The 21,259-nt window shown below is 62.7% G+C and overlaps 1 protein-coding gene across 1 annotated transcript in view; it reads right to left on the bottom strand.

Annotated features, from left to right (window-relative positions):
- Positions 1 to 6: 6 nt before the first annotated feature.
- Positions 7 to 21,259, bottom strand: part of SEPTIN9 (septin 9) — a 147,987-nt gene continuing 126,734 nt past the window's right edge. Inside the window, 8 exon segments of the mRNA XM_047833685.1 lie at positions 7 to 258; positions 3,271 to 3,367; positions 3,640 to 3,735; positions 4,609 to 4,726; positions 5,354 to 5,491; positions 5,812 to 5,893; positions 6,278 to 6,406; positions 8,574 to 8,765. Of these exon segments, the coding sequence (XP_047689641.1) occupies positions 203 to 258; positions 3,271 to 3,367; positions 3,640 to 3,735; positions 4,609 to 4,726; positions 5,354 to 5,491; positions 5,812 to 5,893; positions 6,278 to 6,406; positions 8,574 to 8,765 (908 nt within the window). The 3' untranslated portion in view covers positions 7 to 202.

Raw genomic sequence — 21,259 nt, 5'->3', positions numbered from 1 at the left:
CAGATTAAGAAGGGTTTTCACTTCCTGCTTCATTTCCCCGGAGGCGTTTTAGACCACGGGCTTCCGAGGTCCTCCTGGGGGGGGCGGGGGGACGTGCTAGCTGCTGTCCAGGACAGCCGCCTGCTCCCCCACAGTCCACGCTCCTGATTTAGGGCCTTCTGGGGTCTTCAGGGGGCCAAGGCCAGCACCCCACAGCCCCCTCTCACCTGATAAGGAGGTCCCGCAGGTAGGCGAACTCACAGTGGGTGGTGTTCTCAACTGAGGAGACAAAATGGGCTTTAGCGGCACTGGACGCCCCTGCCCCGGCCCCGCGTCTCCCCTGCCCCCCCCCCCCCCCCGCCCCCAGTAGATCCTGGTGCCCAGAGGAGGCTGGGCCGGTGGGTAGAGGAGTCCCTGCTTCATCCGCGGGCACCGGGCGGCTGGCAGGCACCCGGTTCCACAGATCCCACCGTGGCGGGCCTGACCGGGCTCCTGTCCTCCAAAGGGTTCTGTCTAGCAGGGACACGGCCCAGGAACCAGCCGGGCAGCAGTAGGGAGAGGGCTCCCGTAAGGCAGTCCGCTGCTCCCCGCTGGGGACCAGGGAGGTCTCCTGGGAAGAGCAGCCCGTCCGAGGGGATCCCGGAGGACAGGAGGGGCGGGTAACAGAGGCAGGCAGGAAGTCGAGCTGGGATTTTAAAGCAGCGGCCAAAGTGGCCCGCTGGGTGTCTTCCCCACATGCACACACAGGACGCACGGGGACGTGTACTGTGCGTCACCATTTACATCAAGCTATGGAACCAGCAACGTGGAACGCCCGCGTTGCCCGGTGACACCCAGAGGCCCCAGGGAGCGACAGGCCCAGCGGTCGCTCTGCTTCGCGCACTGGCAGACCTCTCGGCCGAGAGGTGAGGGGCGCCGTCTGCCCTGAGGGCGGAGGGTGCAGGGGACAGCGGAAAAGGCGCTCGGCCCTGCACATTTAATCCAGTCTTCACACACCCCACGAGATACCACTCTGGCTCCTCCTCTGTGGGCCCCGAGTCCGCCCCCCCCCGCCCCCCCCCCAAGCCGGCAGGCAGGGTCGGGGCGCAAAACCCCCAAGTGCCTCCGCCTTGCCAAGCTTTCTGGATTTTACTCCCACTGCCTCTTGCCTGGGTTCTACCCACCTCCCCCCACGTCCCCACCCCCGCGGGGCTGGGCCCTCACTAGAACTTTCTGCCACCTAACGTGGAGCGGCAGTGAGAAATGGTGGCAGAAGCGGAGCCCCGAAGCTGGGAATGTGAGCCTGTGGCTACTGCTTCCTGGCTTGGGGAAGTTCCCTGGCCTCTCTGACCCCCCGTTTCCTTGTCTGGAAAGCGGGGAGGAAATGTCACCCACCTCTCAGGGACACGAGAGGCCTGGGTGAGCTAACTGTGTGCTTCGTGACCCCCCACCTTCCTCCCGAGACGCTGCAGGCGGTTTCCGAGGATGGGTAAAGTATCTCGGGAGGGCGCACAGCAAGTCGGAGAGAAGATCAAAGAAGCAAGACCAGGGATGGGGCAGGGCGGGCAAGAACGAGGCAAAAGCGCTTAACAACCATGCTTGCCGGGGGCGAGCACAGGGCGGCCGGTCCCCTGGCCAGTCATCAGTGCACAGGGTCCCGGGGATTAAGAAGCCACCTGTGTTCTAGGACGTGTGACGGTTCCGAGATGGGGCAGAAGCCTCCTCCGGGCTCCTCGGATGGGAGACCCACCACCTCCCCACCGTCCTTACGAGGTGCTGGGGGGCGGTTTCCCAGAACAATGTCAAGGTGAGCAGGTGCCACGGCACACAGGTCACGGGATATGCGGGCTCGAGGCCCCAACACAGGTGCCGGAAGCAGGAACCAGCCCCACGATTCCTGCGCGCCTGAGCTGGCCACCAGGGGGCAGCAGAGGCGTGCCCGTCACTGGACTGCCCCTCAACCCTCTCGGTCCCCGCTGGCCTTTCTTGTCGGACACCCCTCCACCCTCCAAAACACGCGCCCGTGAAAAAAGGGCCCTAAGGGGCAATGTTTCAGGACGAGCCCAGGTAAAGCCTGGTGGAGAGACTGCCACGTGGGACACAGAGGTGAGCGGCCCCCACAGAGGCACGACCGGGATCGAGGCCCTTAGACGAGGGGAGAGCTGCGGAAAGGCAGACCCAGCAGACGCTGGAGAACACCCAGGCAGAGGCTGGTTTAGAACACACCGCCCTGCACCGAACCCGCCAGCACCGGGCACCCCAGGAAGGTCTGGGGACTCTCCACGCTTAGAGCGTTTGCTGCCCCCAAAGCTCCAAGGTCTTTGGGACATTCTCCCGTTTTGCTAAAGTCTCGGCCCATAGTACCCATTTCAAGGATGGTGAAAACTGAGGCCACGGGGTGGGGGGGGTGGCTAAGAGACTTGCCCCATTTCACAGAGCGCCAGGGGCGGGAAGAACACAGTGGCCCATCTCAACCTGTCCTTTCTCTCCCGTCTGTTCTAAAGCCAGAGGAAGGAACAGAGTGGATGGTGGAGAAATGCCCGGGTACAGCCCACCTAGGGTGTTACCGCCCGAGCGGCTGACCCGTGTCTGCCAGAACCCCATACATACTTGTGAGCGACAGCTTATGTGGAGAGAACGTCTGAGGACGTAATTGAGGTAAAGAACCAAAGCGGCGGCCATCTTGGATTTCGGGTGGACACTAAGGCAATGACCAGTGTCCTTCCGAGGAGACGGAAAGACAGACACAGTCAGAAGGCTGAAGGCGGAGCGGAGACCGGGGACGCGCCAGGGGACGCGGAGGGTGGCTGGCAGCCACAGGAGGGAGGCCCGGAAGACATCCTCCCTCAGGGCCTCCGCAAGGAACCAGCCCTGCTGACATCTTGACCTCTGGCCTCCAGAACTAGGAGGGTAGGTCTCCGCTCCAAGCCACCCAGTCGGTGTTAATTTGTGACAGCAGCCCCGGGACGCGAACATGTGGGGGTCCCGGGAAATTCTGCAGGGGGTGCGGGCCGCCTGGCTCTCGGAGCCGGATGGTGCCGGAAGCCCACCCCCGCGCTAGGCCCAGAGAAGTGTGGTAGTTTGTCCAGGGTCACACAGAGCGCCTCCGAATCGGCAGCCCCGGAAACCCAGAACTCGGCGGGATCACGGGGCACCTTCTCTCTGGATGTTCCCCTGCCCCGTGGGGCGGTCGGGATGGAGGGACGGTTCCATCGGCGAACGGCCAGGGCGCCCTGGACAAGCCACTTGCCCCCCCTCCCTGTGGCTGAGTGGGGCAAAGCGGTGGACGCGGTCCCCCAGAGCACCCAGTACCTTCGATGGTGCCCCACTTGGTTTTCCTTCCGAGGATCCTCCTTCCGTTCACTTGGTACTCGTGGTCGCTGCCCACCACAGCGAACGGGATCATCTCCTGCGGGCGGGACGGGCAGCGCGGGTCACGTGTGTGTGCACAGGCCGGTCCGCGCCCGGGGGCCCTGAGCCCGGGGCCCCCCACCACCGAGACCCTTGGCCTGAGGCGGCCACATGGGCCCTGACCCCTCCCGGCCCAGAGACCGCGTTCTCACGGCTCAAGGCCATCACACCCATGACCCCAGTCCCCACGGACAGGGCTAGGAGACCCCGCCGTGTCCTCTGGCGGGAACCGAGGGGCCTCTGGGAACGGCGTCCGGCCAGTCCGCTCACCCGGAACTTCTCGTTCACCAGCCGGTCCTCCGAATCTTCGTCGAACTCCTTCTGGGGGTACACGTCGATGCCGTTGGACAGCAGGTCCGCGGTGATCTGGGGGCCCGGAGGGGAGAGATGTGGGCGCCGTCCGCACAGCGAGCCGGACTGGCCCGCCAGTATCTGCCCACGCTGTGGCCTCCAGTAAGCGAGTGGCCCGGGCCTGGGGTCAAGGGCAGGCTCTACGGGCGCAGGCGACCCTGGTATCTCCAGTTCTGGTGCCTCTTGAGTGGAGGGGGGCAGCTGCAGGCCCGCCAGGAGAGACGTGCAGCCGCCCGAGGGAGCCGGGTCGCTGTTCCTGAGCCCCGGGCTGTCTACTCTCTCCAGCTCATCCCACCCCGAAGACAGCAGCTCGGGGTTGCAGCGTCCTCCCTCGAGCTCTACCTGGAAACCCTCTGTCACAGCAGGCCCCGGATGCCGCACGGGCCCGACTGTCACCCGCCCTTGACAGCACCCGCTACCCGCCATGCACGACATTCCCGTGCACGGCCGTCATTTCTGCCCTAAGCACAGACCCACACCCGTGAGCAGCTTCAAGGGGCTTTCTCCTTCCTTCTCCCTCCTGCAGACACAGCCACAGGAGACAGTCCTTCCCTAAGCATGCTGGGAAAATCCCAGCATCGGGGCCTGTGGAGCCTGGGGGATTAGACCGAAGGGCCTCCTCGCTCATGCCCACTGGGGCGGAGGCTCTGCGGGGCCCCGCGCCTCGGTTCTCCAGGTGGTTCTGACGTGTGGCCGTGTGGAAGCAGCAGCCCAAGGCGCATCCTCCTGCTCGACAGCAGCCCGAAGTGGGGCCGCACGGCAGGGAAGGGAGGTGCGGCCACCTGCCCCCCCCGGTGGAGACCACCCGTTTCGGATTTTTCTCCTCCAAGAAAAGCCCGGCGTGCTGTGTCTGACGGCCCCCGCGAGGAGGAAGGTGGAGAGACCTACCCGCCTGTTTGAAGTAGACCCTCTCCTCCAGGGTCAGCGTGTCGCCTTGGCGATGACGGGGACGATGTTCACTACTTTGCTGAGGCGCTTCATGAACTCGATGTCCAGGGGCCTGAGGCTGGAACAGAATGGCCTGGATGAGTGTTGGGCCGGCAGGAGCCGAAAGGACGGGCACGGGACGAGAGAGGGACGGCGGCCTGCTCCCGGGTGGGTGCATGTCAACAAGGCCAAGGCCGAGGGCTGAGTGCCGGCCAAGGAACAAGCGAGGGACGGCAAGAAGGAAGAGCCAGACAGGAGCGGGCTGAGGACAAGACCGGCTCTGAGCATGGTCCTGGGCGAGGTGTCCTCTCAGAGAGGCGCTGTCATTGCTCAGGTGGCGGTGGGGGCTTCACTCGGGAGGGGGAAGCGGAGAAAGGACCCAGCAGCTCCGGGCCTCCGGGACAGGCTGGCTGGCCGCTATCCAGGGCACCCCCAGAACCTCGCCCACTGGCTCCGGCCTGCCACAGTCTGACGGAAGCTCAGCCTTACCCTCCACCCCCCAGCCCCCGACCGGGCACCTGCTCTCGGCGGGTGTGGGGGTGGCTTCGCGGGGTCCCGGATGGCGGGCACGTTCCCTCCCACCCCGGAGCAGAGCCGTGCCCTCTCTTCCCCTGGGGCGACAGCAGCAGTCACAGATGGGGCACGGGGCTCTGAACCGGGACGGGACAGAACCGCCCCAACCCCCCAGGCCCCGCGTGGGACGTACGAGTGGCCGGTGGCCGGGATGAAGTACAGGCAGCAGTGGACACGCGTGTCCGGGATGCGCTTCTTGCGGTCGATGCTGACCTCCTCCTGCAAGTATCTCTCGTACTGGTCGTTGATGAACTTCATGATGGGCTGCCAGCTGCACGGGAGGCCCCCGTCAGCCCGCACCGGGACCGGCGCCCGCCCCGTCCCCCGCCCCCGGGCAGGCCCCCCAGCTCCCCGAATCCCAGCCCGGCACCCCATCTTCTACCACAAGGGCCGGGGCTGCTGGGCTTTCTCAGCAGAGACCAGAGCCTTACCCGAGACCAGCCTCCCACGCGGCCCTTCGACCCCAGGGGGTGGTGGAGGGAGGGCAGGATTCTCGGGGTTTGGGGGCCTCCGAGGGTTTAGCAGCACCGCAGGCCAGGGGCACCCGTGAGCGCTCTTCTCCCAGGAGGAGAAGCCCCTGCAGATCCTCACCAGTTCTCATTGTTGATGTGGTCCCCGAACCCCGGCGTGTCGATGACCGTGAGCTTCATGCGGACGCCCTTCTCCTCGATATCTGCACAGAATCACAGTGCCCACCGAGCTCAGGGGGAGACCCCGGACCCCTACAGATACCCCGTGGGTCCCGCCTGCTAGGGACCCGACCGGTCCTACCCCGGGGCCTATACGGGGTGCCCATGGGTGGTGACCAGCGATGACTCCCCAGGTGATGCCGAGGAGATGACAGCCTCCAGGAGCAAAGCCCAGCAGGGGCCAGCGACAGTTATCCTGGGGAGCCCCCTGCCCACGGTGTCTGGTGGAAAACTCAGGTGTCTCCAGGGGGCTCCACCTGACCAAGGGCTGCAGGGGTCCCGGAGGGCATCCCTGAGCCAGACTTTCAACATGCCCAGCTCAGGGGACCTGGCGTCGACACCCCCGGCCCCCCCACCCCGGCACTCACCGTGCGTGATGGACTTGATCTCGATGGTCTTGGGGATGCGTTCCTCCGAGGTCGGCTGCACGGACTTCCGGCTGATCTTGGATTTGAAGAGGGTGTTGATTAAGGTGGACTTTCCCAAGCCGCTCTGCCCTGGGGAGGGGACAGGAGCCAATCAGCGGGCCCTGCGATTCAGCGATACCTGGGCGGTGCCCCCCCCCCCCAGCACCCCTCAGCGGGGGCCCCCGGTCGGGAAGAAGGGCCGGGATGCCCAGGTGGTGGCCCGGCTCTCGTGGTGGGTGGCTTGTAGCAGGGCAGGGACCCAGAGTACCCAGCGGGAGCTGAGATGCAGAACAGCACAGGGGAGGCCAAGTGCAGGGCCAAGAGCAGGGACGGCCACAGGCTGGTGCCCACACCAACAGACCCTGCAGCTGAGAGGCTGACTGGCCAGCGAGCCCCCGGGGCATCAGGCGGCCCCCGAGCCCCAGAAGCGCTCCTGGCCTTGCCGCGTGTCCAGACCTCACCTGACCCGAGTCCCCTCCCACAGCAGGAGGGATGTGCTGGACTCAGCTGTGGCTGGAAGGTCCCTGCTGCTCACAACTGTCAGAATCTAGGGCTGGCCTTGCTGCTGCTGCTGCTGAGGACCCGCAGGTCCCGCTCACAGAGCCCTCGATGCGCACCGGGCGCTGTCCTGACTGCGGCTGTGTAACCCTCCGCATCCCGCACCCAGGTGCTGTCACCCTCCCATCTGATGGAGGGGAAAACAGGGACAGAGCCCAGCGTGGGGACCGGAATCCAGCAGCCTAGCTCCAGGGCCCCGCCCTTGACCTGGGGGCGCCCACAGGGACCAGCCGCAGGTGCTTACAGGGTGTCTACTGGGTGCCAGGCATGCCTCATAGGTGCGTGCGCACACAGGACCCACGCGTGGAGCCCCTTCCCTGAGCCGCCTCAGGCCGTGCCAACCAATATATTTAAGAAAATTAAATTACGCCCATTTTCCGACTTTGATCGTCTGGCAAGGAAAAGTGCGGGCTCCCAGGATGCTGGAGGCCGACGTCAGGAATCCCGGGAGACGCTGTTCAGCGGGCCAGGGATCGGCCTCCCCCGTCCATCTCCCCCCCACGGACCACCTGTTTGTGTCCCCGCCACGCTCAGGGGCAGAGCGACATCAAAGGTGCTGACGGCTCAGAGCCTGGAGCTGCTTCGGATTCTGCGTCTCCCTCTCTCTCTGCACCCCCCAAACCCGCCACCCCCTGCTTCCGCTGTCTTTGTGTCTCAAAAGTGAATAAATGTTAAAATAATTTTTTTTAATAATAAAAAAAAAGGTCAGAACTGTTATTATTATCACCCTCAGCACTATTGCTTCCCGAGCGCCCATGACCACGTAGGGGCCACACACAATAACAACTGATTTGCCCCTCCCAGCCCTTTGGGGTCAGGATCACTCCGTTTTACGGATGAGAAAATCAAGGCAGGGAGAAGCCCCAGGGAAGACAGGACAAGCACCACACAGCTTAGTCCGGGGAAAAGTGGGATTCTACCCTGGGTCCGCGGAACCCCCAAACAGGTGCCCTCCCACCCCAGCTGCATCTCAGTGGTGGGGGCCCTGCCATGGGAAGAGGAGGAGGAACTGAGCTCCCGCTCTCTCTGCTCTGTGAGCTGAATCCTCGTCAGGCCCTCTCTGGGCCTCATCACTGCCTATAAAATGGGGCACCCTTGGGGCGCCTGGGTGGCGCAGTCGGTTAAGCGTCCGACTTCAGCCAGGTCACGATCTCGCGGTCCGTGAGTTCGAGCCCCGCGTCGGGCTCTGGGCTGATGGCTCGGAGCCTGGAGCCTGTTTCCGATTCTGTGTCTCCCTCTCTCTCTGCCCCTCCCCCGTTCATGCTCTGTCTCTCTCTGTCCCAAAAATAAATAAAAACGTTGGGAAAAAAAAAAAAATGGGGCACCCTCTTCACAGGGTTTCTGTGAAGACATGGGACCCCTAGTGGCCGTCCGGTTCTCGTGGGGCCACCGGGAAGCCACCAGCCAGGCCTGCAGAGCCCTACCCAGGGCTGGGCCTGGTGATGCTTTGGCAGAAAGTGCAGGCCACTGGTCGGAGACCAGCCGGGTGGTCTCGGGTTCTTACTACGAGGAGGCCCCCCCCACCCCGAGGCGTGGGTGAAGCTGGGACCCCCCTGGCAGGTACACGGGCACACACACAACACCACACGCGCCTGCAGGCCTGGCGTGTCCACACCCATTTTGCACAAGGGCAGACTGAGCCCCGGAGCCCGAGGGGCCGGCCCACGGGGCTGGGGCCCAGTGTGGGGCGCATGCTCACCGACCACCATGATGTTGAACTCGAAGCCTTGCTTCATGGCCTTCCTGCGCATCTGCTCCAGGATGGAGTCGATGCCCACATAGCCGAAGTCCGCGGGGGCCTTTTCATTCCGGGGCGCGGGCACCTGCTTCAGCCCGGCATCTCTGGGGGTGTCGGCCATGTCGCCAATGCAGCCAGGAGCTGCCTCGGGGGCTGCGGAGAGAAGAGCGGGGACGTTAGGGGGGCCGGACACAACCATCTGCAAAGCGCCCGCATCCTCGGGTGGTTCCGACCACCACGCCAGTTTCTCAGATGGGGAAACTGAGGCTCGGTTGCCCAAAGACCCCTTTGGAACACCCCAGCGCTAAACATCCCCCCCCCCCCCCCCACACACACACACAAGGCACGGGACGCAGAGCCCTTCGCTCAGCTCCGGGATGGAGTTGACCCCCAGCCCTCCTCTTCCCAGCCTCCACCCTGCCCCAGGGCACCCAGGTGGGCCCTCTCCACCTCCTTCCCTGACTCAAGTCGGCCCCAACACCTGCTGCAGCCAGAACGCCTCAGGACCCTTGGGGTCAAACAGTCAAGTGTTTGCGGCAACCTGTGAGCCGGGGAGGGAGGAGCATCTGTTGTTCTGTCACTCCCGTCACTCCCGGGTGACAGGTGTTCAATCCCAGGTAGCCGCCAGTAGCCCTGGACGCAGAGGAGGCTCCCCCCGGGGCCCATCTGTTCCCGGGCGATGGCAGGCAGACGAGGCCCTGTGGCAGCTCCCTACCCGCCCCCCCCCCCCCCCGGACTGGGCCTGGAGGGGGAGGTCTTCTTCCTGCCCAGCCTCTGTGTGCCCCCCACCCTCAGACCAGGACGAGGTCTATGAACGGGCAGATAGGACAGAGCTTCTAGAAATAATTCCAGCTTCCGCGGTTTGTAGGTCAGAACCTTCCTCCCTGTCCGCCTTCCTCCCCTGGCCGCCCTCAGGAGTCCACACACTCAGGTCAGAGGCCTAGAGAAGGGACGAGCAGAAGGCACCCAGTGGGGACCTGAGGGGCACTCACCCAGTGGAACTGGTCCCCACCAGGGTGGGGCAGGAGCACATGGGCCCTGGTGCAGCCCCAGACGTGCCACACACGCCCCACCACACCTCTGCTGGGCCAGCTGCCCCTCAGCCCCGGTGGGGCCAGGCTCTTCCCGCCCCCCCCCCCCAACCGCCATGGAGGCCCTTCCAGGGCCGCTCACGGGTCTCCCGGAGCACCCCGAGCTCACGGGAAGGAAGCACACTGGCTGTCGTGACCTGTCCCCTGGGCATCGGCCCCGGGACCCTGGTGTGTGCTGGGGCAGGGAGGCGGGGGGGAGGAGGCGCGGTCGTGCCCTCTTGGCCCTGCCCTGGGAGGCAGCAGGCCACAAAGTCACCGCGGGGCTTCGGATGAACGGTTTCCACTTCCTGGGGAAGTGACCGGACTCTCCCCCTCCACCCCCGCCTCCAAACCCCAGTGGCCCCAGTCGGCTGGCACCTCGGCGGCCACACCCCTGCTTTACAGGGGTGTCAGAGGGAGCTGACACGGGGGGGGGGTGCCCGGCCCCCTTCCCTTCCATAACGAGGATGGTCAGCTCACACATTCCAGAAACGGGATCGTGGGTGGGTCATCCGCAGGGTCGCTCAACTTCCCCGTGTCCTCAGCCACGCAAAGCGCGGTGATTCCTACCGCGCGGGAAGGGGAGCCAGCAAATAACAGAAGACACCGACGACGACGACGACAGCCAGGGACCGCCCGGGGCCACGCTGCCCACCCCCGCCCCCCAGGCCAGGGAAAGGCCAGGGACCCGGGAAGCAGCGATGACAGCCGCGGGGCCTCCCCCCGAGCGGCGCCCAGAAGGCATCTGCTTCTGCTCCCTCTTGAGAAACTGTCCCTGCGCTCCAGCATCTTTAAATAAACAAAGACAAGAGCTGCATCTGGCCTTGAACATGTGGCCGTGGGGCTGCTTCCTGGAGACAGACTTGGGGCCCCGTCTTGCAGGGCAGTTCAGCCCCGCCCCGCGTGACGGAAAATTGCTTCCATCTGCCTGCGGGGCCGGGAGCCCCTCCGTCCGGGCCTGGGCCCACGGCCCCCTTCAGAGCCGCAGCGGTGAACCCCCTGAACCCCACTCGGCTCTCTCCTCCGCCCGGCCTCTGCTCTGGCTGGTTCCCTCTGCAGGCACCGACACCCACGAGGCACAGAGCAAACATCCTGCCCACCAGGGCCCTGTCTGGGAAGTGATAATAAAGACACGCCAAGCCCCGTCCTTCCCACCGACCCACCGACCCACCGAGGGAAGGGCCTGGCCTCCACACAGGTGAGGGTCCCTTCCCGCAGCCCCTCCTCCCTGGGAGGCCTGCCGGACGGCCACTGGCTCGGGTGCGGGTGGGGATACCAAGGGTTGGGTTGTGCCCCGGCCGGGAGGCAGGCTTTGGAGTCCGGGCCAGGAAAGAGCAGAGGCCCCATGAGGCTAACTTGCCCAGAGACGCTTTCCCCGAACACTTGCTTTCCACGGAGAGCCACCGGGGCCTGGCTGCAGGAACCCCCTCCTCCAACACCGTCCGTAACGACTTCTGTGACGGGAGATTCTATGCCTGTGCCGTCGAACCGGGTGGGTAAAATACGCATAACGTAAAACGCACCATCAGTCCTTTCCTTTAGACGTACTCGGTGCCCTTAAGCCCAGTCACGTTGCGGTGCAACCAGTCTCCAGAACCCTTCCCCATGTCGCCAAGCTGAAACGCTCTCCCCGTTAAACACGAACTCCCCATGGGGCGCCTGGGTGGCGTAGTCGGTTAAGCGTCCGACTTCAGCCAGGTCACGATCTCGCGGTCCGTGAGTTCGAGCCCCGCGTCGGGCTCTGGGCTGATGGCTCAGAGCCTGGAGCCTGTTTCCGATTCTGTGTCTCCCTCTCTCTCTGCCCCTCCCCCGTTCATGCTCTGCCTCTCTCTGTCCCAAAAATAAATAAACGTTGAAAAAAAAAAATTTAAAACACGAACTCCCCACCCCCTCCTGGGGCCCTGGCAACCTCCATTCGACTGTCCCTGAACCTGGCTACACTAGGGGGCCCCCATATAAAGAGGCTCTCGTGGTATTTGTCCTTTCGGGGGTGGGTTTATTTCCCTTAGCATAAGGTCCTCAAGGTTCACGCGTGCTGTATGTAGCAGGTATCGGGACTGACTTTTTTTTTTAAAGTTTATCTTGAGAGAGAGAGAGAGAGAGAGAGAGAATCCCAAGCAGGCCCCGCGCTGTCAGCTCGGAGCCCGACGCGGGGCTTGAACCCACGAACCGCGAGATCATGCGCTGAGCCGAAACCAGACGCTTAAGACTGACCCACCCAGGCGCCCAGGATCTCCTTCCTTTTCAAGGCTAAGAGGCCCCCGAGTGGCTAAGGCACGTTTTGTGCATCCGTTCATCCCTCGGTGGACACCTGAGCTGCTCCTACGTTTCAGCCCTTGTGGATGACACTGCCACGAGCACAGGCGTGCAAACATCGAGACCCTGCTTCCAGTTCCCCTGGGGTCACCCCGGAAGTGAGACGGCCACATCACACGGCAGCCGTATTTTTAATTTTTTGAAGACCCGAAGACCCGCCCACTGTTTTCGCCTGTGACTTCTGAGCACCTGAAATGTAGCCAGGCCAACTGAGGAACGGAATTGTTTGTTTTGTTTCTTTTAAATTAATTTATGGGGCGCCTGGGTGGCTCAGTCGGTCGAGCGTCTGACTTCGGCTCAGGTCACGATCTCGCGGTCCGTGAGTTCGAGCCCCGCGTCGGGCTCTGGGCTGACGGCTCGGAGCCTGGAGCCTGCTTCCGATTCTGTGTCTCCCTCTCTCTCTGACCCTCCCCCGTTCACGCTCTGTCTCTCCCTGTCCCAAAAATAGATAAACGCTAAAATAATTAGTTAATTTAAATGTAAAAAGCTGCGCGTGGACGGCACAAAATTCTGTCCAACCAACTCCTTTTACAAGTGGGGAAACTGAGGTCCCCAGAGTGATTTTTTTTTTTCCTGAAACGTTCGCTTCTGTCACCTGTGATCACTGTCCGTGTCCCCCACACAGACCGGGAGCCCCAGGGAGGATGGCAGCAGACCTGGGGGGGTGCCCCACGCCGTACCCCTAGAAGTGTCCAGGGAGGGGACACTCGACACCCATGGAATGAATGGGGTCTTGGGAGTGTCCCCCTGGTGCGGGGTGGGTGGGGGAGGGCTCTGCGGCCGAGGCTGGCCCACAGCCCCTCCACGACCCTGGTCAGGCCTGTGTCTAATTCACACCCCCCAGTGACCTCTGCCTGGGGCCTGGGCCTCATTCTCTTTCAAATGGCCCTGTCACCTCAACGTCTGTTTCATACCCAAACTTCATGAGATGCTATTAATAGGAAAGGGGAGTTCCCCACAGAACAATTAAGTTTCACATTTGTGTCCCAGATGACACTCACTGGACCCTCGTGAGCTAAAGGGAGCCGCGTATTTTAAAAGTAGAAAAGTCAGGCTCAGAGAGGTTAAGTAACTTACTCAAGGCCACACAGCACCACCTGCCTTTTCTCATTGTTCCTGGCTGCCTCTCGGCCAGGAGGCGATACAGAGAGAGGACAAGCTGCCGCGCCCTCCCTATGCCGCGCCCTCCCTATGCCGCCCTCCCGGGTCTTTCCCCTCCTCTGAGGATGGAATGTTCCCTGGGGCAGCCTCACCCCCTTCCAGGCAGCTTCGGGCCAACAGCTCTGCCCCCAGGCTCCCAGGCCCAGGGCGAAGTCACTGCCCTCCATGCCACCGGATCTCCCCGATGGAAGGAAGGCCAGGGACTACACAGGCTGAGGTGACCCTACACCCTGGCTTAAACTTTCCTCCAGCCTAATTATTTCCTTTGTTGTAACGGACACAGGACGTAAAGTTTTGACCATTTAAACCATGTTTCGCTGTTTGGTTCGGCAGCATTCACAATGACATGCAACCATCACCACCATCAGATGGCAGAACCTTTTCGTCGTCCTGCATAGAAACTCTGTGCCCATCAAACACTAAGTCCCGCCCCGCTCCCCCAGTGACCTCCAGTGGACCTTCTGGCTTTGTGAATCTGACTCCTCCAGGGGCCTCATTCGGCAGGTCCTCCTGTGTCTGGCTTTGTTCACCGAGCCTAACGGCCTCACAGCCCGTTCCCGCCGTAGCAGGTGCCAGACCTTCCTTCCTTTTTCTGCCTGATAACATTCTGTTTATCCATTCATCCGTCAACGGACACTCGCGCTGTCCCCCCGTTTTGGCTGTCGTGAATAACGCTGCTACGGTCACGGCTGTACGAGGATCTGAGTCCCCGCTTTGAACTCTTTTGGGCATCCAGCCTCCTGAGGAAGAGAAGCCAGTCGACCGTCAGCAAGGCTGTGGTTCGGGCAAGAAGTGCCACGGTCATCCTGTCGTCAGAGCGAGGCGCGGTGATTCCCTGCAGACCGCACGGTAGGCGCCAGGGGCCTCGGGTCGTGGCCCCAGCTCCACGTGGCCTGTGGCCGGTCCCCTACCCTGCTGGCATTGCCCACCTGGGAAAACGGGCCACATGTGGTTCCTGAGCACACGGCCCCTGCCACTGCTCTCCGCTCTGAGAGCCCCTGGACCCTGACGCCGCGGCTTGCTGGGGTGGCATCCCTAACTCCTAGCCCCGAGAGTGGCTCTCTAGAAATATGCAAAACATCCACCAGGACGTGGACGGATAAACAACATGTGGTAGGTATACCAGTGGCACATTAACTACAAAAGGCCGTGACATTATCCTGCCACCTGCTATGACACGGACGAACCTCGAAGCCATTGACGCTCCGTGAAAGAAGCCGGTCGCCAAAGGTCACACACGTATGATTCCATTTATGTGAAATGCCCAGAATCGGGCAAATCCATGGAGACAGAAAGCAGGCGCGCACGGCCAGGGGCTGGGGGAGGGAGAGTGCTTGCTTAATGCGAAGAGGCCTTCTTTTCGGGGTGATGAAAATGTTCTGGATGCGGACGGAGATGACAGCTTGTGAATACAAGCCACTGAATTGGACACTCTAAACGGGTGGCTTGAGCGATGGGGGATCTGTGATCTCAATAAAACTGTCATATTAAGAGAAAGGAAAGCAAAAAGCCTGCCTGGGGAGCTGGATTTAAAAGAACCCTACTGGGCCCACGAGTGCCCGCCGGCCGGCCCCACAGCACAGCGGGCAGCTGAGGCCCAGATGCCACGCTCAGGCCCGAGGTCTGGAGGCCGGGTATGGCCAGGTGGCACCCCCGGGGTCAGCAGCCCTGCATCTCCCAGGAAGGGCGATTTCCTTGGGGGCGGGGGCGGGGGGGGGGGGGAGGCAGGGCAGTTGGGAGGAAATCTTGCCAATTTCTCTCCACTGGTGCCCGTTTTGAGCCCTGGCCCACTGACCGCTCCCTGGCTGGGGAAGCCCCGCCACGCCTGCCCCCCTCCTTCAGCACCGGCACCTGCTGGGTGGCCTCTTCTCAGGAGTTGGGCGGCAGGGCCCTGAAGCAGGAAGGAAGTGCAGGGCTCCGCCCAGCCCCAACCGGCGACCTCGCTCTAGTGTGTGCCCGCAGCCGGGGCTGTGACTTGGGCGCCGAGTGACAAATTCTCCCCCCCGCCCAGGGCCGGCCAAGGATGACGGGATCGGATGGTCGCCTGCAGCTCCCCGGGACCACCAGGGCTGTGGGCGCAGCTCTTTGGGCTGGGACACCTCTGGAGCCCCTCACGGCACCCCAGGCCTGATGGGGAAACCGACACCCCGGGGTCCCCCCTTGGCGGCCTGCTGCCGGTCCCCACGAGTCCCATCCTCCCCGAGCATCAGCTGTCAAATGCAGATGTGGCTCTACTGGGGCCACGGACCCTGGGCCACTGCCTGACTCTGCTCCCAGCGGGAGAGGGGCATCCACGGGGCACCAGGCTCTCAGGACAACGCTCTCGGGGCAAAGCCAATGCCACTCCCCTATCTCACCCCGATCCTCTCCGTGCCTGGCTCCTGGAGCCGGGGGTCACTGATCCCGGTGTCTGAACGTGCCTTGCTCAGTCACCACCCACAGCGCCTGGGCAGAAAGCAAGGCCAACCGGTCCACGGATGCCTGGAAGGCTACCCAACGGCCGACAAAGGGAACCAGAGTCACCAAGGAGATCCAGGTAGACCCACTCGGGGCCAGATGTCGGGGTTCCCAGGGCACCAGGGACTCCTCCTGCCCCAAAGCCCCTAGACTTCTCTCCTGGAGGAAACCACACGTCCAGACATGTAAGCCTTCTGTCTCCCACCCCACCCTAGCCCAGGGGACCCAGGAGTCTGTCCAAGTTCACCGCAGAACAGCGCACACAGTGGGGGGTTCTGGGACGGCTGCCCCCCCCCAAGCACGTGGGGTCCACCCTCGGGGACAGTGGCACAGGCTGCAGTGAAGGCTGAGGGGACATCTGCAGACCCCAGCAGAGCACCCAAGCCCATGGCCAGGACGCAGACAGCCCCTGCCCCCTGCCCCCTGCCCCCTCAAAGAGGCGCCCACTGGGTGGCTGCCCAGTCCGGCAGCTCCTGCCCTGTCCCCGCTGCTCTCCTGCTGAGCCCACACCCAGCCTTGGAGGTGCCTCCACAGTGACTGAGTAACGCTGTGTGTGGTTTCCTCTCCCCACACGTCTCCCCGACGTGGCAGTCAGGAAACCAGTGCCCTCATCCGCCACGCCCACTCGTGTATTGCCACGTTTAGAGCGGTGCCTGGCACGAGGCAGGTCCACAACGCGATGCTGAATGAACGAAGGAACAAAGGGAGGCACTGATCACAACAGCCGAGGTCTCCCGGGGGCTCACCATGCACTGGGTGCTACCGTGAATGCCACACCTGCACTAACTCACGTGACGTGCACGGCACAAGGACCGGGTAAGCTAGCGACGGGCATTACCCCCGAGTCTCCGATGAGGAAGCTGAGGCCCGCTTTTGTGACTTATTATGACCCAGCGCGAGTGGACGGACGGCAGAGCCAGGATTTGAACGCAGGGAGGTGACCCCACAGGCCAGGTCCTCCAGCACCACGGAGAAGCAGAAGGAGGGGTGCGTTCCCGACAGCAGAGCCCGAGCAGGTGCCGCTGGGGCAGGGACTGAAGCTCTCGCTCCCCCCTCCTCCCAGCAGCCGCCCATCCTGTTTAGAGAGGCACCAGGCCTCTCACGGGGCATTAGGATTTTTTTTACTTTTAATTGTTAACGTTTATTTATTTTTGAGAGAGAGAGACACAGAGACAGAGCCTGAGTGGGAGAGAAGCAGAGAGAGAGGGAGACACAGAACTGGAAGCAGGCTCCAGGCTCCGAGCTGTCCGCACAAAGCCCGACGCGGGGCTTGAGCCCATGAACCGCGAGATCGTGACCTGAGCCCAAGCTGGACGCTTAACCGACTGAGCACCCCCCCCCCCCCAGGCGCCCCAAGGGGCATTAGGATTTTAATCTTCATAAACCTGGGAGCAAAGTCATTCAAAGGCCAAGCCTGGTTGGCCAAGCTCTTCTAAAACAGCTGCAGGGAGCAGTGTGGGGGTCCCAGATGCCAGGGGACTCCAGGGCAGGGGCGCTGATGTAGGAGAACCCTGGTACCGCAGAGCCCCCCCCCCCGACAGGGGCCCCGTCAGAGCTCCCAGATGGACCCATCCGAGCAGGCAGCAAAATGCCCATTTTCATCCTAAAACCCCAGCTCCTAGGGGCCGCCCCAGGTCCAGGTGGAACTGACAAAATTCACAGGGGCCTCCAAGATGACGCCCCACTTCTGGTATCAGTGACACGGGAGGGAGGTGCTATTCTTAGCCAGCCTGGGGAATACAGGTGAAGGAAAGAGAATGGCAAATCTGTGGGGCCAGGCACACCCACATTTGGGGGCTGCAGAAAGGCCCTGGACCGAGACGTCAAAGAAATGGCTGTCGACAATAATCGTGGAAAAAGATCCCGGGGCCCTAGGGGACCAGGACCACACTGTAGATTCACTCAACAAATATTTGATGGCCAGGGGGTCTCCCTCCCCGAGCTGCAGCAAGGACCAGCGAGAACAAGCAGTGTCATTCCGGACGGGGCGTCACTCCTGCGGGGCTCTGAAAACAGGACACTTTCCCATTCACTCGGCTCCTTCTTCCTCGGGTCCCCCATGCACCTACGCCGGGGCTGTTACAAACTCCCCATAAATGTCGCAGGGGAACTTCCTGTTCCCTTCTAAAGATGGAAACACTGAGTACAAATGGCCGAATTTTGCAAATTTGTGCGGGTGGGGATCGGGGAGGGAATCGTAAAAGCGCACATGCCTCATCTGATTCGAGAAGTTAATTCCACATCAAATTACACTTCACACTTTGTCCGGGGCAGGAAGCGGCTCGTCACAGTCTGGTCAGGAACGGGGCTGCCAGAAATCTGAGACTTTGCCCTCTGGCCTGAAACTCTGCTTTAGAAACGGAGCCCAGAGGCTGGAGCCTCTCCGGAGAAAGGAGGGATTTGCAAATGCAAAGGGCTGCATTTCCCACCCCCCCCACCTCGGCCCTCCTTCCCTTTTCCAAGGAGACCGAAACTCCAGTTCTAAAGCTTCTGTGTGAGGAGACTCAGGGGAAGGGTGCATGAATAAACATCTCCCAGGACCCCATGCCCTTTGCGGACCCGGGAGGGGACACGGCAGGGACAGTGCCATCCCAACCCGACTCATTCATTCATTCATTCATTCATTCATTCATTCAGGGGCCCGAGGCGCCCCGGAGGCGGGGAGGGGGGTTCCCCCACTCTCACTGCCCGCCAAGGCTCCTCGGCTTGGCTTTTCTCCCGCCAAACGCGTTCAAGCAAGCTTCTCCTCTTTTGTGCAGGAAGGAATCTCAAGAAGCTCTCCCTTTCTGCCAACACGGTTTCAATTGGCCCAAGTCGGCGAAGTCAGATTTGGACAGCGGCCACCTCTCTCCCCATGCCGCCCCACCCGCTCCTGGAAGAGGCCTTCTTCTGTTCTCTATTTGCAGCCCGGCCACCTCCTTCTCCTCCTCCAGGGAGCTCTCAGCTGGGCTGGGCGGCCCTTCGGAGACCCCGGGCTTTGCTCAGGGCAGGCTCCGGGCTGCAAGCATGGTTCACTTCCTAAAAAGCAGCCTGCAGAAGGGGCCAGGGCCAGGGCTGAGCCCTCCGACTCCCTGCATCAAGGATTCATTTTTTATTTCATTTTCCACTACCCACTGGCCTCGCAGGATCAGGGACTGTGCCCCCCCCCCCCCAACACAGAGCCTCCTCCCACCCCAGAGAACCTTCCAGCACAACGGGTCCCCGCCCCAGAGCAAACCCAGAATCCAACCCTGGGCCAGCCAGCCCGCCCACCGGGTCTGAAGGGGCCGGCTGACCACAGAGATTCTGTTAGTTCTTGGCAAATATTTGCCAAGTTAAAAGCAGAAAGAAAAGATTCTCCCCCCACGGATGGGTGGAAACTGGCCATTTGTCACAGGGTAGAATTTCCTCTTATCAGGGATGTCCCGCTAAGGAGGGGTGGGGGGAGGCCTCCCCTCCCCCTGTCCCCTCTATCAGCGGGACTGTCAGCAGATCCTCACCAGAGGGACAGAGGCTGGGGGCGCTGGAGATCCCGCCTCCCCCAGCTGATGAAGTCATCTGAGGAAACAGGGCTCCCCGGGGGCCACAGGACACCCCCCCCCACCCCCCGGCCAGGGGCTAAGCAGAAGATCTCCCTCGTGCCCAGGGTGCTGCAGGAGGCAGAGTGTGGCCCGCGGGGGCCATGCAGGGAGGGCCACATTCCTGGGCCGGAAGCCTGACCAGATGACCCCTGAGGCAGGGAGTCAGCAGCCCTGGACCCTCTTGAATCAGGTCCCCCGTCCCTTTGTCGCTCTGGCTGTGGGCTGAGGAGTGGCGAGAGAGCTGGAGTCATCTTCTCTCCCACCTCTGGGTCCTTCCTGCTCAGGAGAGCAGAGGTTCTGGAAGCAGTGGGCTCGGGGCCTGGGGATTAGCAAGGACTCCTACTCGGACCGCGTCCCCCCCGCTGGCGGGGCCGCCCCGATTCCACATGTCCCAGACTCCACTGCTCCTACGGGAGCCACTCGTTCCGAGGATAAGCCCAAGAAAGGCCCCGTGAACTCTGAGGACACCTCCGAAGCCAGCAGGGGAACGTGGGATGGGCAGCCCGCCCATCGGAGGAATCTCAGAAACACAGCCACCCCTCGACCCGGGGCCCTCCCCAGGAAAAAGCCGTGTGCAGGGACGGCTGCCCAGTTACCCCTCGGGGCGGACGTCCCATCACCCCTGAAACACCGCCTGGGGTCGGGGGGGGGGGGGGGGGTCGCTGGCCGTGGGCAGGGTGCAGACACCCGTGAGCCCAGGGCTGGGTCATACACCAGAGAGAAGCGGGCACAGCCCATTTCCTGGTCTGCACTGGGGGGTGAAGCTGGGGCGTACTTCTGGACTGGCGGTTCTGAGTGCACACGGCTGCCAGGCCTCTGCGGAACAAAGTACTGAGGGGTCACCCCTCACCCCACGTTGCAGGGACTGAGCCCTGAGCACCCCGGTCAGTCTTTTCCTCCCTGCCACGCTCTCTTCGCTTAGCCGCGCAGGCCTCCGCTGCCTTTCCTCTGTCCGAGGCTGCTGGGGGGCTCAGCCTCTTTGCGGGCTCTCCTTCCCCCTGGAAGTCCTGGCCCCCGGCTGGACACTCTCTCCAGGCGACTCTGCCCAGCCCCTGAGCGTCACAGGCCAATCTCTGTCCGGTTCACACACTGATGCCAATTGACCGGCCTTCTGAGTCCGTCCCAGCTCAGCGGAGATGCCCCGAGGCCCCACCGGCACCCGCATCTGCGGCCCCCGCCCAGTGAAGTCTGGAGGTCTCAGACCGAACGTGCCCCAGACTGAACTCTGACCCTCCAGGCCGCCCCCCAATCCCTCCACGTGAGTAAATGGCACCTCCAGGCGTCCAGTTATCGCAGCTACAAATCTGGGGGGCCCAGCCTTGGTCCTTCCCCTTCCATCACCCAAGCCCAACCACCTGTCCCAAAGTCCTACGGGTTCCAGCCCAACATCCCTGCAGGTGGCGGCCTTGCTTGCCTCCCCGCGGCCCCCACCACCCAAGCCATCACCACGCCTGCCCTCCACCCTCACCCCCTACCATCGCACTCGCTGTGTGACCCAGAGCAAGGACCTTCACCTCTCCGCACCTCCATTTTCTTCCGTGTAGGTTGGGGCAATACTACTGCTTGCCTCCCGAGAGCCCTGGGAGAATCAAACAAGATTGTTCACGGAGCACACGGAACAGTGCCCAGTCAGTGCTCTAAGTAGCTGTAGAGGAAACAGAAGCCCATACCCAGCTCTCCAGCTTGGGTGAATGGACTGTCTCCCCAGCTCCTACCAGCTCTGCAAACAAGGCTCCTCACAGAGGTTCTCTCCTGCTCTGCTCCTGGAGGAACCCCTTATTCCCCCAGTTGTTGAATGAATGAATGAATGAATGAATGAATGAGTGAATGAACGAACGAATAGGAAACTCGCTACCCTTCCTCCTTCCTTCCTCCTCTCTTCCCAGAACCCTGTCAGGGGCCGGCCCCTGCTCCCCGGCCAAGCCGGGTGGCGCCTCTCGGCCCGGCCCCAAACTGCCGGCCCGCATCCTCTCCCACGGGCTTCCCCACGGCCTTCGGCGTGTGGCAGGATGGGAATGGGATGTTAACCATTTCCAGTCTCTGTCGTCCTCTGGAGCCACAAAGCACCGAAGAGGAAGGATGG

The sequence above is a fragment of the Prionailurus viverrinus genome, chromosome E1, assembly GCF_022837055.1.
Source record: "Prionailurus viverrinus isolate Anna chromosome E1, UM_Priviv_1.0, whole genome shotgun sequence".
NCBI lineage: Eukaryota > Metazoa > Chordata > Mammalia > Carnivora > Felidae > Prionailurus > Prionailurus viverrinus.
The sequence above is the reverse complement of the archived record's forward strand: the minus strand, read 5'-3'. Positions and strand labels throughout refer to the sequence as shown.